Raw genomic sequence first — 16200 nt, forward strand, 5'->3', positions numbered from 1 at the left:
CTATTTTTTAAATTATTTTTTAAAAATTATATTCAATTAATTATTTTATTATTTTAAATATTTTGTTATTCTACAAATGGAAAAATGTCTTGTGGAGTCCCTCAAGGAAGTTGTTTATTTAGTACCACTTTTATTTTCAATGTTCATGCTCAAATGATAATGCATGCTGAAGACTCAACTTAGTTCTGTGCATCACCATCCTGAATTGTATTGTTAGAGAAACTTCAGGTTGAATTGAATAACATAATCTTCTGTGTGATTAAGGGCTATATAAATAAACTTGACTTGACTTAATCAAATGGGTGAGAATGAACCGGCTGGTATTAAATATTGCCAAAACAAAATCTATAGTATTTGGCAGCAGGTACGCTCTTGCTAATGCCACGGCACTCAATTTGCATGTTGCATGGGTTACAAGTGGAACAGGTGTCCACGGTCAAATTACTGACTTCAATTCATCTTTCAAAAAGTTATTAAAAGATAAATTACACATAAACTTGCCCCACAAACACCCAGCAACACGCAGCCCCACCCCACCGCCCCCTCCCCCCAAACAATCCTCCAGCTGAGAGTTGCGGGGCGAAGATGGGGACGATCTACTTGCACTCCATCACCGAACCTCCTTCATTGTCTTCAGGGACTCCAAAGATTTGCACATCGTTCCTTCTCGATCTGGCTTCGGAGGTCCGTTAGCTTGTCCTGCATTGCAATTAAATTGATTGTGTTCAACGGTAAAACAATTATCTCTTTATATACCAAAATACTGCATTTTAAAAATAATGTAGCTGTAACAAATAAATAAAATGATGCATGCAATGCACTATTTCAATATATAAATAAATAAATGACCTTTGGGTTAACTATCAACTATCTTTTATATTATTTATATATTTTATATTTACTATCAATTTTATATTTCCATTTTTTAAAATGGCTGCAAATTTGTAGAGTTTTTTTTTTTTTTAATGGAGAAGGTTATTTGAACTAATATGTTCAAATGTGTCATCTGTTACATCAGAAGCAGTCATTCTCTGACTGACTTACTCATTTTGGAAATCCCAGGATGAGTCAGATTGGACGCCAAAAATGTTTATTATTATTAATTATTATTGTGTGATTTGCAGGACAGAAATTTTCATGCCTGTACAAAATTCACAGACGTGTTTCAATGCTTGTTTATACAAGAAACAAATCTTCAGTCACTGGAGTAGTGAGAAAAGATTGGCATCAAGCTCAATGTTTTCATACTACTTTGTGATATTATCGCTGCAACCCTGGCCTCAGCCTGTTGGCATGTGTCATGATTCCTGTAAAAAAAACATTTAAACAATTGTGACGTATTTTTCAATACTTGATAATGACACAATTTCAGGTGTGCATTGTTACACTTCCATTACCATCCATTTTCTGTACCGCTTATCCGGGTATTTCCTAAATCACAATGTTATTAAATGTGCTAGCCTACACAACAGAGCTGTCAACACTCACTCACACATTTCAGTCAAATGTCACACACCAATAGGGCTTGTCACAATTACGCCCAAACTACTATTTTTAAAACAGTGCACTGCGCATGTGCGGTGGAAATTTTAGTTTCGGGCAAGCAACGGAGTAGTACCTGTATACAGTCAGGGGAGTGTATTTGTACAAGCTAAAACTTGTGAATTGACTCGCTATTTCACCTTAAATTTTGCTAACAGATTATGGTATTATGGTTATGTTGGAAATCATTTCTTTGATTTCTGCGTGTTCAAATAAAATTCAAAGTTGAAGTCTCGTGGAGAAGTTTGCTAGCTTTATTTCAGAGTCTGAAATACATCTTTAGAACCTGGCTCAAACAGCCCTGGTCCAAAAAGTGTATCTAACTAATCTATCAAAACACTTTGAAAAATATAAATTGAAACAGAAAAACAATGTTAATAATCTAACAGTTACAACAAACCTCTGCAGCTTTGGTGTCTGCCACTATGTGATTGGCAAAGTGGCTGTGATCGAATGAAGGGCGTTTTCTTCATACCTTTGCAATTTCCCAGGAGAAATCCAGAGGAATGTCTACGCAGGGTTCAAGCGTGTATGCAGCAGGGATTTACATGAAAAATGTCACACCTATATGTGCTCTACGTTTCGTTGGTGGAAATGGGCCACCATCTGAAAATCCAGGCCCAATACGAGGGACTGCAGCGTTTGCGCATGTATGTTTATCATCTGCTTTCTCAGTGCTTACCTTGCTACAACATGCTAGCTACTATGAGTGGTGCAACAGATCATCTTTGATCCGTGGACGGTTCAGACCAGGCCCAACGGTTCTGGTCACACCCGATCCGCCGTTTGGTTGGTGGCGGGGGGACAAAAACAAAGTGCGCATTCACAGTCGATAACATTTTGACATGACATGTCAGGAAGCTCAAACATACTCAAAATTTTAAAAAAATCAAAAAATTCTTAAGAAAGTTTACCAAATACAGTAACACATTGACGGCAATGCAAATTGCCTTAGTACACTTTTACTTTGAAGTTCGCCCACGTCGTGGCGTGATGGCTAGCTTGACTTACCTTTTAGACGTTACTTTGTTGACATTGTAGTTGCGACCAACATCAACACAACGCTATCCCGAAGTCATGTTCAATCGCTAATTTAGGACGCCACGAAACCGCTAATTAATTACGATGTCATTGTATGAAATGGCAGAAGTCTCCGACGTAAGTGGCTAGCGGCTAATTGTTAGCATGACCATGGAGTGTCTGGCTGCTGGCTGGGAAGGGAATGTGCCTTAAATTGCACGTTAAGGTATTTTCATCATTGGAAGAAAAAAAAGAACTGCCCATTAAAAAGAAAAACATTCAACTCAAAATGTCAAACTTAGCTGTTTAGATTATATAAACTTAACTTTAAGCCATTAACTCTTTGACTGCCATAAACGTTATAAAACGTTTAGCATAAACCTAGGGAAGGGCGCCGAGGACGTTAACTCTTTGACTGCCAGACGTTTTCAGAAAAGGGATGCCGCCAGTGCCAGCCGATTTAAGCATTTTGACTGATTTTCAAGGTCCACAGAAAATGTTCTGTTTGGACTATGGAAACACACGTACTACCAAATGAAAGATTGGACTTTCATCTTTCATCAGAAAAAAAGAGTTTGTTTCTACCTTATTCCGTTCTTTAGTAATCAACAATAGAAAATGGTTAGTTTGACCCAATTTCGCCTGTGTTGGACCAAAATACGGAGAAATCAAGCTTTTAGTGAAACGATATTATTTCATGCATTCTAGTGAATTTGACACTTCTTTTTGTCCATGAATGATGCCACAAACACCTAAATAGTGCTTTACTTCTATAAAACACTACCACCAAGAATGAAAAAGTGTTTTTTGATAGCAAAATACGTTTATTTACATTCAACAGTGTAACAATTTGACAACAATTTGGCAAACTATTTACAAATGTGTGCAACTGTGGTGCTATTTACAAATATGTGGATGTTTCAACGACAGTTTTTCTTTGTGTAACACTCTCCTGCGTGCAAGAAGACGCAACAGCATTTGCATGATCCATTTTATCCACTCCATTCATGGTGGCATCGTAGTCCAGAAACAGTGTCTTCTCCGTGATCAGACTGTACCCGCTCCTCCGATGAATATGCATTGGACTCGGGGTACTCTTCATTGTCCGATCGAATGTCCGCTTGTGCAGCTCCGCGTTTTCCGGCGTTAGCAGCGCTAGCCGGTGAGGCTTTATGACGAGAGAATAACGGCCGCGTATAGCTTCCAACTCCGGCGAGGTTGACCATCATCATCATCATCAATGTGCATTGGTCGATGCTTTTCGACTACTCTCCATCGCCCGATCGAATGTCCGCTTGTGCAGAAGTACCCGGCCGGCTATTGTGCGCGTTTTCCGGCCTTAGCAGCGCTAGCCGCGCGTAGCCGGTGAGGCTTACTACGTGATAGTAACAGGCCAAAGCTTCCAACTTTGGCGTAGAGCTCGTTGTCATCATCATCGTTGACATCAATCTGCATTGGTCGATGCCAACTCTCCATCGCCCGATCGAATGTCCGCTTGTGCAGAAGTACCCGGCCGGCTATTGTGCGCGTTTTCCGGCCTTAGCAGCGCTAGCCGCGCTAGCCGCGCGTAGCCGGTGAGGCTTACTACGTGATAGTAACAGGCCAAAGCTTCCAACTTTGGCGTAGAGCTCGTTGTCATCATCATCGTTGACATCAATCTGCATTGGTCGATGCCAACTCTCCATCGCCCGATCGAATGTCCGCTTGTGCAGAAGTACCCGGCCGGCTATTGTGCGCGTTTTCCGGCCTTAGCAGCGCTAGCCGCGCTAGCCGCGCGTAGCCGGTGAGGCTTACTACGTGATAGTAACAGGCCAAAGCTTCCAACTTTGGCGTAGAGCTCGTTGTCATCATCATCGTTGACATCAATGCGCTTTTTAGTATTGATTGATGCTTTCCGTCTTTGAAAAAAATGCTCAAGCTGAGCTGCTTGTAACCGGTTGCTTGGTCAAGCCATTGTGGCTTGGATCAGCCATTGTCTCCTCAACACTCTAGCTCCGCCTCACGTCTTCTACTGACGCCCACGGTGGGCGGCCCATCCAACCTTGTGCAAAGAGAGTCATCGCTGCCCTCTAGGGGCCAAAACGAGTCTTTGACTAATCAGATCAGCCTGATTCTTTCAGCACAGCTGCCCAAGGCTTTCCTGCACCCGTTTTTGAAAAAAAAAAAAAAAAACATAGGGGACGTCTTTTAACGTCCTCGGCGCCCTTCCCTAGGTTTATGCTAAACGTTTTATAACGTTTATGGCAGTCAAAGAGTTAAAAGACGTCCCCTATGTTTTTTTTTTTTTTTTTCAAAAACGGGTGCAGGAAAGCCTTGGGCAGCTGTGCTGAAAGTATCAGGCATATCTGAATAGTAAAAGACTCGTTTTGGCCCCTAGAGGGCAGCGATGACTCTCTTTGCACAAGGTTGGATGGGCCGCCCACCGTGGGCGTCAGTAGAAGACGTGAGGCGGAGCTAGAGTGTTGAGGAGACAATGGCTGATCCAAGCCACAATGGCTTGACCAAGCAACCGGTTACAAGCAGCTCACGCTTGAGCATTTTTTTCAAAGACGGAAAGCATCAATCAATACTAAAAAGCGCATTGATGTCGACGATGATGATGACTCCGAGCTTGACGCCAAAGTTGGAAGCTTTGACGTGACTGTTATGATTACGTAGTAAGCCTCACGGCTAAGCGCGGCTAGCGCGGCTAGCGCTGCTAAGGCCGGAAAACGCGCACAATAGCCGGCCGGGTACTTCTACACAATTGGACATTCGATCGGGCGATGGAGAGTTGGCATCGACCAATGCAGATTGATGATGATGATGATGATGACTCCGAGCTTGACGCCAAAGTTGGAAGCCTTGACGTGTTTACGATCACGTAGTAAGCCTCACCGGCTAAGCGCGGCTAGCGCGGCTAGCGCTGCTAAGGCCGGAAAACGCGCACAATAGCCGGCCGGGTACTTCTGCACAAGCGGACATTCGATCGGACGATGGAGAGTAGTCGAAAAGCATCGACCAATGCACATTGATGATGATGATGATGGTCACTCCCGAGGTTGACGCCGGAGTTGGAAGCATTGACGCGGCCGTTATTCTCTCGTCATAAAGCCTCACCGGCTAGCGCTGCTAACGCCGGAAAACGCGGAGCTGCACAAGCGGGCATTCGATCGGACAATGAAGAGTACCCCGAGTCCAATGCATATTCATCGGAGGAGCGGGTACAGTCTGATCACGGAGAAGACACTGTTTCTGGACTACGATGCCACCATGAATGGAGTGGATAAAATGGATCAGAACATCTACCACTCGGTATAGCAACCGAAGGACATGAGGAAGCCACAACGTAACATCACCGTAACGTAACCGTAGCATGATCCTGATATTAGACTTTATGGCAACACACACTGCAGCATATACTTGCTATTCCCCGGAAAAAACGGCCTGCAAGAAAGTGGAGCTTTTGCACGCGTAGAGGCAATCTGTTGTGCAAATGCTGTTGCGTCTCTTTGCACGCAGGAGAGTGTTACAAAAAGAAAAACTGTCGTTGAAACATCCACATATTTGTAAATAGCACCACAGTTGCACACATTTGTAAATAGTTTGCCAAATTGTTGTCAAATTGTTACACTGTTGAATGTAAATAAACGTATTTTGCTATCAAAAAACACTTTTTCATTCTTGGTGGTAGTGTTTTATAGAAGTAAAGCACTATTTAGGTGTTTGTGGCATCATTCATGGACAAAAAGAAGTGTAAAATTCACTAGAATGCATGAAATAATATCGTTTCACTAAAAGCTTGATTTCTCCGTATTTTGGTCCAAAACAGGCGAAATTGGGTCAAACTAACCATTTTCTATTGTTGATTACTAAAGAACGGAATAAGGTAGAAACAAACTTTTTTTTTCTGATGAAAGATGAAAGTCCAATCTTTCCTTTGGTAGTACGTGTGTTTCCATAGTCCAAACAGAACATTTTCTGTGGACCTTGAAAGATCAGTCAAAATGCTTAAATCGGCTGGCACTGACGGCATCCCTTTTCTGAAAACGTCTGGCAGTCAAAGAGTTAATAGCTTATTTTACACCTGAACCATATAAAAATGAGAATGTTTTCTGCCTTATATTGCACTTAAAAGTTGTATTCATAAATCCTTAACGGCTGTATTAGACATACTGAAAAAAATATATATTTAATGGGAAAAGGTGTTTAACAAAATAAATGAAGACACTAAATCCTACACAGCTATATTAAACATTTTGAATATTTTAATTTTAATTGAATGGAAATAGCGCTTTACTAAATAAATGACCCTTTAAACGTTGGTGAATATGTGAATGCCGGTTTTAAGTGCGTCACACCGTGTCCCGCTCCAAATAGCCTACAAATGCGTCATCCGCACCACACCGCACGCATCCGTGCCCGCAAGTAGTACTATACATTGACTATAAAGTGCAATTGCACCCCCAGAAAATGCTCAGTTGCTCACCTCGCGTTTGGTGTTTAATGTACCATTCGCCAACATGTCTCTGATGTCTGTGGTGTGGACGCATTTCAATTTATATTGTGCTTTGTTAAAATACCCTTGCTAAATACGCCTAAATATTTTATAATAATATTATATTTTTAATTAATTATAATAAATGCAATGATAATAAATAAATAAAATGCCATGTTTTTTCGGCGTTTTGGTTTTCGATTTTCGCCTAAGCATTTCTCATTTTCGGTTTCGGTCATTTCAGTGCATCCCTAATCTTTATCTTCTTCTTCTTCTTTTTTTTTGCTGATCAGAAAAACGATACGATCCGTGACTCAAATCCGTGATCCGATCTGAACCGTGACTTTTGTGATCCGTTGCACCACTAGCTACTATACATCATGGTGAATTGTATGCACCAAAAAGACCTTGAGACTACCTACGGATGCCACTGCTCCTGAGATGTGAGAAGCCTGGTGAGCGACGCCAAAAGAACGAGCCAGACGGATTTAACCGGAGCAGCTAACACGAGCGACTAGCGGAAGTTAGTCTGAGCCATAGGCTGGAGTGGCTAACAAGCGACTAGCAGGAGAAGCTAGTTAAAAAAATTAATTAAAAAAAAGCTAATAAAAGCTTGCTAGAGCAAAGCAGAAGGTGACAAACAACAGCAGCCCGAATCATGGGCCTCAGTGTCAGGGCCTAACTGCGTGAAGTTGTCCTTTGGGCATCCGTAGCAGGAAAATGGCGGCGAAATATGTCAGCCTCTTGTAAGGTGAGGCTCCAGCCATGTGATATAATTTGTGATTACTAGATCTACGATTATATAAAAAAATATACATTTATATGATAGAAACATATTGTTTTGCTTATTATTGAACTCAATAGTGGATTTTTAAATTGAATGAATTATTAGTTTACCACTAGATGACGCTAAAGATTACACACTGTGACTTTAAACCACAGCAGCGTTGACAATGTTGATGTAAACAATACAATAAACTATTTTCTTTTAAAAATAAGTAACATGTCTGTATTATGGACAGAACATCTATAACAAATGAAACAAAACATCACAAGGCATATAGTTGGTGGCAATAATTCATTAAATTAAACATGCCATATATTATGTTGTTTTCAATATATTTCACATTTGGATCATAGTTCAGAAATTAACATTGCTATGATTCATGTTATTCAGTTTTTATGTTTTTTTAGGCAATAGGATTTTTTTTATTTTGCATGAAGTACATCGAGCTTTGACCTGTATTTCAGTATCAACACTTGTTCAAATGAGCGTCTTGTTTGTAGCCCATTATACTGACACGTGCCCTCCATTTGTCATATTAACAAGTGCTGTGGTTAATATTAGACACAAGACTGGTTAGCATGTCCCCCTCCCAGTGCAGAGGTCGTGAGTTTGATTCCAGGCTCCAGCCTTCATTGGTGGAGTTTGCTTGTGCACTCCAGCTTGTGTGAGTTTTCTCCGGGTACTCCGGTTTCCTCCCACATGCATGGTAGGTTTATTGAACACTCTGAATTGTCTCTAGGTTGTACTGCCAACCAGTACAGGGTGTACCCCGCCTACTGCCCGAAGACAGCTGGGATAGGCTCCAGCAACCCCACAACCCTTGTGAGGAACAAGCGGTTTGGGAAAATGGATGGATTGATAGTTAATATCCATCCAGAGGTGATTCCAGAGGTGGGTAGTACTCAGTTTCTCTCCAACAGTAATTTTTTGTAACTGGACTTTGATTTGTTTTATCAAATGGTACTTGTTACTCCTCCTTAACTAATTTGTATTGAAGGAATACTTGACTCATGGAGTCATTTTCAGCAGTAAAACGTTTTTTTTTTTGCATAATGAATTTGATAACTTCATTATTTTTCATGTACAATTAACACCTTTAAAAAGTAATGTTTCCACTTGCTGTCAACTGAAGATGACATCACCTGTGCTGAAGAAGTAGGTAATGACCAATCATGGCTCAGTTACTGACCAAACCCAGAAAACAGGTGAGTCATGATTGGTCGTTACCTACTTCCTCAGCACAGGAGTTGTCATCTTCAGTTGACAGCAAGTAAAAAATAAAATAAAATAAAACTTCTTAAAGGGACTACACCATTGTATTTTAAGCCCTTCCACGGTTAACTACAGGCATATAATGATGAAATCTTACCTTTGACACAATTATTTCGGTGGCTATTTTTCTTACCTGGAAGTCAAACGCTCGGTTCAGTAAAACCTCGCCTCTCCCCCTGTGGCTGCTGCGCCCCTCTCATGACGTTGTCCGAGCCGGCTGCTTCGCGCAACGGCCACGAAACATACAGATAGGTTTTAAGCCGATTTTTAAAATGGATTCAAAATTTCACGGGCTGCTAGATCTCTGCGTTTGGTGACGCAAGTCATCAATTCTGAAATAAACATTTAAAACAAAACCGGTCCTTGCCGCAAGAAATCGTGGAAGAGGAGGGGAGCAGAGAGGTTAGAAAGAAGGAGGAGGGGGAAAAAAGCACCACAGCTGGTCGCCAACTCGCGCCCTGTTGCTTATTGGGCGAGCGCACTATCCACCTCATCCATTCAAATACACCAGCGCAAATGTTTTACTTGTAGTTTACACCAGTGTCAACCAATGGATTTTAAGACAGCCAATTGTCATTTCATTGCACTTTGGCATTGCAAATGTGAAGAATAATTGATTGATTTGAATTCATTTGGACAGAATGTTTATTGATAAAGGCTACTTTTGTCATTATCCCATGGAGGGAGGTCTCAGAGAAAGTGGGCGTGCGTTTATTCCGCAGAGGTGGTGCAGCGGTGGGGCCGCACACAATCACGTCAAACCGTGCCAACAGCTCGTTTTCTCAGGTTGGGAGGGGCTGGTGCTTGGAGAGCATAATAACCTAGAATTTCTCATACAGGGGCAAATGGAGCAAAGCACAACTTTGGTTGTGTTTTTTGGTGAAGAATTAGCATTTTAATATGGCTAAAAGCTCCAAAAAGTAGATTTTTCATGTTGCAGTCTCCTTAAAGGTATTAGCTGTACATGAAAAATAATGAATTTATCAAATTCATTCTAGACAAAATATTAACTTGTTACTGCTGAAAATGGCTCAATGAGTCAAGTATCCATTTTTAAGTGAACAAAGCTTCATGCAACAAATGAAAGAATGTAGTTTGTTTTGTGCACCAAAATTATTTGTTTTATGGAAGTATTAAGTTTTGATATTTCATCATTTTATATTTGGTTTCTTATTGTTGTCATAAATCTAATCAAACCATTTTTCAGCACTCTTTTTAAAAAAAATTATTATTATTTTTTACTTATAGTATTACTTGGGTCACAACTTTTTACTTTTACTTGAATTTAATTACTTCAGGATAATGTTACACTCAAGTGAATATTTTGGCTTGCCCACACCTGTATTTATCATTCATATTGATCTGGACAAAGTTCCAGCTGAAGAAAAACAGAAAAATCCAAACAAAATGTTGAACATATTGAGGTAGCAGTCAGACATTTGCTGTTTTGTAAAACTGGTGACTCACATTGAAAAAATGCCACAGTAATTGTGCAAGTTTGTCAATACATGCATTTGAAAATAGTATTTTTACAGTTTAAAGCAATGAAATAACACTGATTGCACATTTTAAAGATAAAATGTTATTTTCATCAGTATTTTCTAGGACACGTATACATACAGTATGTTAAACAATTTGATGACCTGTATTATTCCAAAAGTTATACCCCTGTATTATACACAAAACACTCACATTGTTCAATAATGGCTTCAGGTTTCCAAGGACCCGACAATAATCAGTGACATATATTGTCTATTTTATTTGACAACACGGGACAACATTAAATACTGGCACAAAAAGGGAGATAGTAGAGATTGCTTTTCTGGTCACATAACAGTCATACTATCATCATCAGTATAATGTGATCAGTAGTAGAACACATCGCACAAGGTGAGGTACAAACTCAAAATGTTTTTTTTTCTTTTAATGACCAGGGAATTAGGTACACAAAATATTTTGATGTGGGCAAACAAGGCAGCGTGGATTAACCTGCACACCCACATACTATTAAGGCACCCAATTTAACAACCGTATACAAGTTATCGTTTCCCCATTATTACACGTTAACAGTGATGACAAGTTGATACATACCAGTAAGGATTATAGGCACAAACTGAATATTTCTCTGTCTCACATTGTGCTCATGTTTGCAAATGTGTGTTCACATAGACAATGGCACTGTCTAACAGTAGTGTCACCTCTATAAACTTAACAATGGATGTTGTGCATTGTACTATAAAAAACAATTTACCTCAAGGCCCAGGTTACAATTTACTTTACATGGTCATTTTTATAGCAACACAAACATTAAAATCAAAACAAACCTACCCTTCCAAAACCAGGTTTACATGGAGACTTTTTAGTTATTACGATTGAAATCTGTGGTCATCCACTTACATATAACTAGACTTTATGCCAGTCTGATCGGCTTGATCAAAACTGGCCGACAATTGCCATTTTATGCATGATCTGTGATCGCATGTAATGTCATAATTTGTGCGATCAATCAATTATGTCATTGAACGGAACTGCGAAATTAGACATTACAGTAAAAACAACCCCGTTCACTTCTGAGTCATTTTGTGTTAGTGTGAGCCTGAAATCTAATCTATTTTTAGCAGTAACGTTTTTTTTGGGGGTTTTTAACTCGCTGATCGGCCCCAACAATCGTGATCGTGTAGAGCCTACATGTGAATATCTGCTGTTTGCATGCTCACCTCAGCTCCGCGGCAGCTGTGGGACGTGCGGACATGAACCATGTGATTTATCAAGAAGGAGTGTATTCGTCATTTAGCACAGTAGTTGTGATAGTTTTAACACTTTTATTGAAGCAACATGTTGATAAAATCAAGTTCCAAGTTCTCCACTCGCAGACGACCACGTTACGACGCATTGACGTTAAGACATAGCATGCACATACCGGACGCAGCCTCGATTCCAACTGAGCTGTTTACATGACGCCCGTTCGGATTAACAAAAGGAATATACCACCCCTGTGATTCCGAATGAAATTTCCTGCGCTTCCTGAACTGGTCACGTGATACGGCCGGGTTTGAGGCTTCGGCTATCATCTACGTCATTGAATAATTTTTTCGGTGCGGGCTTCAAATACTCACTCCCAGTTTACTCGATACACACATCGACGACTCGGCACAGAGGACACATCACAATATATAAGTACCCACTTTCTGTACCCAACCCTATTTATATGGAGCATAGTCATTCCAGTTGGCCGTTCGGATTAATTCTAATTGGAAAATATGGCTCCATTTTAACCCGGCTAGTTGAAAGGTAAGTATATAGAAAATGGAGGTAAATATTGTACTGTAGGTAGTTTTCTCAATTCACTCTGGCAGAGTTTCACAAACTTGGGTAGCAGTTTGTACTGGTTTGCAGATTGTTTGGAAAATGCTGTGAGATCGTTCACTGTTCAAGTAGAGAAACTAATATTTTCTTGGTAAAAAAAACTTTCATTCAGTATCTGTATGTCATTTTTACAACAATTCACGATGTACAGTTTTTTGGTTGGTTTTGGGCTGAAAATATTCGGGATCCCCTGGCCCTGCAGGACTACAGTAAGACGCCCACTTTTCATGGTGCAATCTTTTCAAAATGCTATATGTCATTGGTCGTTTCATAAAATTTTAACTATATCCTCTTGAACATGCTTGCTAGCTCTTAACTCTCCTATTGTGGTACTGTCATATTTATGGGACTGTAAAGCTGGACTGGGCCGTGTTTTTAAAAAGTCATGGGTAAATAATAATAATAACAACAACAATAATAATAATGCATCAGAGTTATATAGCGCCTTTCTGGACACTCAAAGACACTTTACAATGGATACCCACTTAAACCAGGAGAATTAGCTCAATTTTAGCCCAGAAATTCCCTGTGTCCTGACAATCGAAAGGATGTCTCAATATCCAAGAGATAATCTTAACATATAATCCTGCCGTGTGTGGTTTACTCAGACTGATCTCGGCCGCTCAGAAGGTCGTTTGAGCCTCTTCGATCTCAAATCTGAGATTTTCAACACATGTTGGATTGCTTTGGCCTGACTTGTGTGATGTGCTCAGAAGACAATTGAGAATGTGTGTGTGTGTGTTCATATATATATATATATATATAAATATATAAAAATAGGGTTGGGTACTTATATATTGTGATGTGTCCTTTGTGCCGAGTCTTCGATGTGTGTATCAAGTAAACTGGGAGTGAGTATTTGAAGCGCGTGTAAAAAAAAATTTGCACCGGGGCCTATCAGCATGGTGTTACGCCACTGGCTGCACTACAACATTTAGGTGGTTCATGTTAAAGATGGCATGACAACAACGTTTGAACTTTACATGTAAAACAATACATAAATGACCATCTTGGTTATTCTTTATTCTTTAGCAAGTTGGTTAAAGGTTTCGGGTTTGGCATGAATTTAAGTGCAGAGCAGAGGAATGCCTTGGTGTAGTTCCCGAGGGCTCCACACTGCCCCCTAGCTGTGGGCAAAGCTCCCAGCAGTAGAAGGGGGTACTGGCTGGTCCTTAAGATAATGGTCATCATCTTTCAGGCGTTCCTTCATTTCAGCTTGTCCTTTGTGGTTCAACATGCAGAGTGGGCCAAACCCCACATAAAAACTAAATAAAGGTGACATTTGGAAATTAAGCAAGGCACACGTTTTCCATTGCTGTCAAAACTGAAAATATTAGGGCTGGGTATAGATTCCAATTTCCTCAATTGATTCGATTTCAATTCATGAGAGTTCAGTTTGATTTGATACACTTCAATTCAATTCGATTCGAATTATTCTGAAATATTAAGGGCATTATTAAAAACTCCACAAACAGAGGCAGTAACTGGTTAAATTATTTAGTTTATGATTGAAAGTAACGTGTTATAATCACTTAAGTGTTACACAAATATTGACATCAATCAGCAAGGATGAGATGAAAATATTTTCATAATTCAAATTCAATAATTGTAAATACATTAAAAAGATTCTGAATTGTCTTAATGTGCAATAAGTCAGGTCATAAATGTAAGAAAATACTTCGTAAGATACAAAACAAATTCTGCCTTTCAAATTAAATATTTGTATGAATGTATGAACCAATATCAGGCTGGAAAAGGAAAATGTATTCAATACCAATTATTCGATTTTTTTAAACCCAGCCCTAGAAAATATAAATAAAGTATTAGAGGTAGTAATAATCAACATACCTTAACTTTTGGTCTGTACTTGAGGTAGGTTGTTCTGATTTGCAAACTGAAGAGGAAAAAATTAGAAAACCAAGAATGTGCTTAAACATATTTCATCAAAGCTGAATGAGGCGTTTACCTGAGAAGTATGTGCAGGTATGAGCCCAAGCCCGTGAAGATGTGCCACCAGGCATGGAACTGCGTTACCACTCCGACACCAGAGGGGAGTGTTTGTCTACTGGCTCTACAATGCAGTAAGCAATAAGATGTCTTCCATATCCAAAATTGTCACAGTGACAACAATTCCATTATGTCTTGTACAAACACCTTCAAATGAATGCATGTATTTAGAATATAACTAAAAATAGATGGTTGTTGATAACAAGTGCCACAATGTATTCTGCTGGGCACCATCTAGTTGTTATGATACTGTGTACAATAAAAGACAAACCAACCAGGCTCTAATATATAATTACGAACGATTCTTTTTACAAACTTTTCAAGTTACGAACAAAATTTTGGTCAAAAACATGCCTCTACATCTTAGGTGTCAAACATCCTGTTGTTTTGGATGTTTCCGTTCTCCAACACAGCTGATATATGATCAGCTCATCAGTAAGCTCTGCATAAGCCTGATAACGATCCTGCTGATTGGAATCACCTTGTGTTGGAAGAGGGAAACCTCCAAAACCTGCAGCACTGCGGCCCTCAAGGACCGGAGTTTGACACCTATACTCTACATGTACAGCTGTTATCTTTCTCCCCCCCCCCCCCCCCTCATGTAAAGTTAAAGCACAAAAAGCACTTGTTTGTTTAATGTGTGATTTCTTCATAGTGATGAAGTATATTTTATTTAACTTATTTTTATGTTGTACTGTATTTATTTTCAACCAGACACCAATTAAAATTAGGGGGGGGGGGGCATATCTATGCAGTGGTCCCTCACTACTTTTGGGTTCACTCATTGCGGATTATTATTTGGGTCTATTTATGCTGCTATGTTTGTCCTTTTTTATATTTGAGTAAATCAAAACAGTTCTTTCTTTCATTACACAATCTATTACAATTTTAAACAAAATGTAAAATATTACGTAAATTAAATTAAAGTAATATTAGGTAAATTAAACGTGTATGATAAATTAAATAAAAGTTGACATTTTACCTTTTTTTTTTACCTCTTCTTAGCAAGCCAGAACAGACCACAGTTAGGAAGGCCAATGCGTGTCTCATTTTCATATTTTATATATATATATATTTATATATATATATATATATATATATATATATATATATATATATATATATATATATATATATATTTATATATATATATATATAAATATATATATATATATAAATATATATATATATATATATATATATATATATATGCGACTCGAGGCAGATGGTTGATTCGCGACGCGTCATAGACTTTGCAAACACAATTTCCACCAGCAATTTTTTTTTTCCCAGTAAAAATGTTATCCAATTTTTTCTTTTTGAAGCCCATAAACATAAAGTAACAACAGTATTTAAATGGCAGCATTGCTATTTTAAGAGATTGTAGGCCTAAAATAGAGATGTGCGTATCAATTTTGATGGCGATTGGGTATAGTTAACACGTTTAGCTTTTTATAGTGAGCATCTATGTGTAGGAAGGTTAAATGCCAATATAATCCAAAATACTGTGGCGATTATTTTTATATTTTTAGAGGTTAAAATGGACATACGTCTCTAACTTAGGCCTACATCAATCTCTTAAAATAGCAATATGATCGGTTTGTTTACGATTGGTCGTAGTTTTGTGAAATTAAGCCACGTACGAGCTCTCCCCGCCCTCCCCCCACAGTCTCTCATAAAGTACAAAGGTAATCGCTAACTCTGTTGGCCTAATTCATAGTAAGGATAT

The 16200-nt window shown here is 39.1% G+C and overlaps 1 protein-coding gene across 4 annotated transcripts in view; it reads right to left on the bottom strand.

The window, feature by feature from the left end:
- Window positions 1-543: 543 nt before the first annotated feature.
- Window positions 544-16200, bottom strand: part of acer3 (alkaline ceramidase 3) — a 49812-nt gene continuing 34155 nt past the window's right edge. For 2 of the 4 annotated variants that reach the window (XM_086099122.1, XM_086099124.1), the window contains exons 9-11: window positions 14431-14535; window positions 14313-14358; window positions 11907-13729 (exon numbers count right to left, since the gene is read on the bottom strand). In XM_086099122.1, the coding sequence (XP_085955248.1) occupies window positions 13676-13729; window positions 14313-14358; window positions 14431-14535 (205 nt within the window). In that variant the 3' untranslated portion in view covers window positions 11907-13675. Of the gene's footprint in view, window positions 700-11906; window positions 13730-14312; window positions 14359-14430; window positions 14536-16200 lie in introns of those variants that run through there. The other 2 variants (XM_086099121.1, XM_086099123.1) reach the window with 2 other exon arrangements.

Source organism: Leptonotus elevatus, chromosome 16 (assembly GCF_054856555.1).
Source record: "Leptonotus elevatus isolate MCC_2025b chromosome 16, RoL_Lele_1.0, whole genome shotgun sequence".
Taxonomy (NCBI): domain Eukaryota; kingdom Metazoa; phylum Chordata; class Actinopteri; order Syngnathiformes; family Syngnathidae; genus Leptonotus; species Leptonotus elevatus.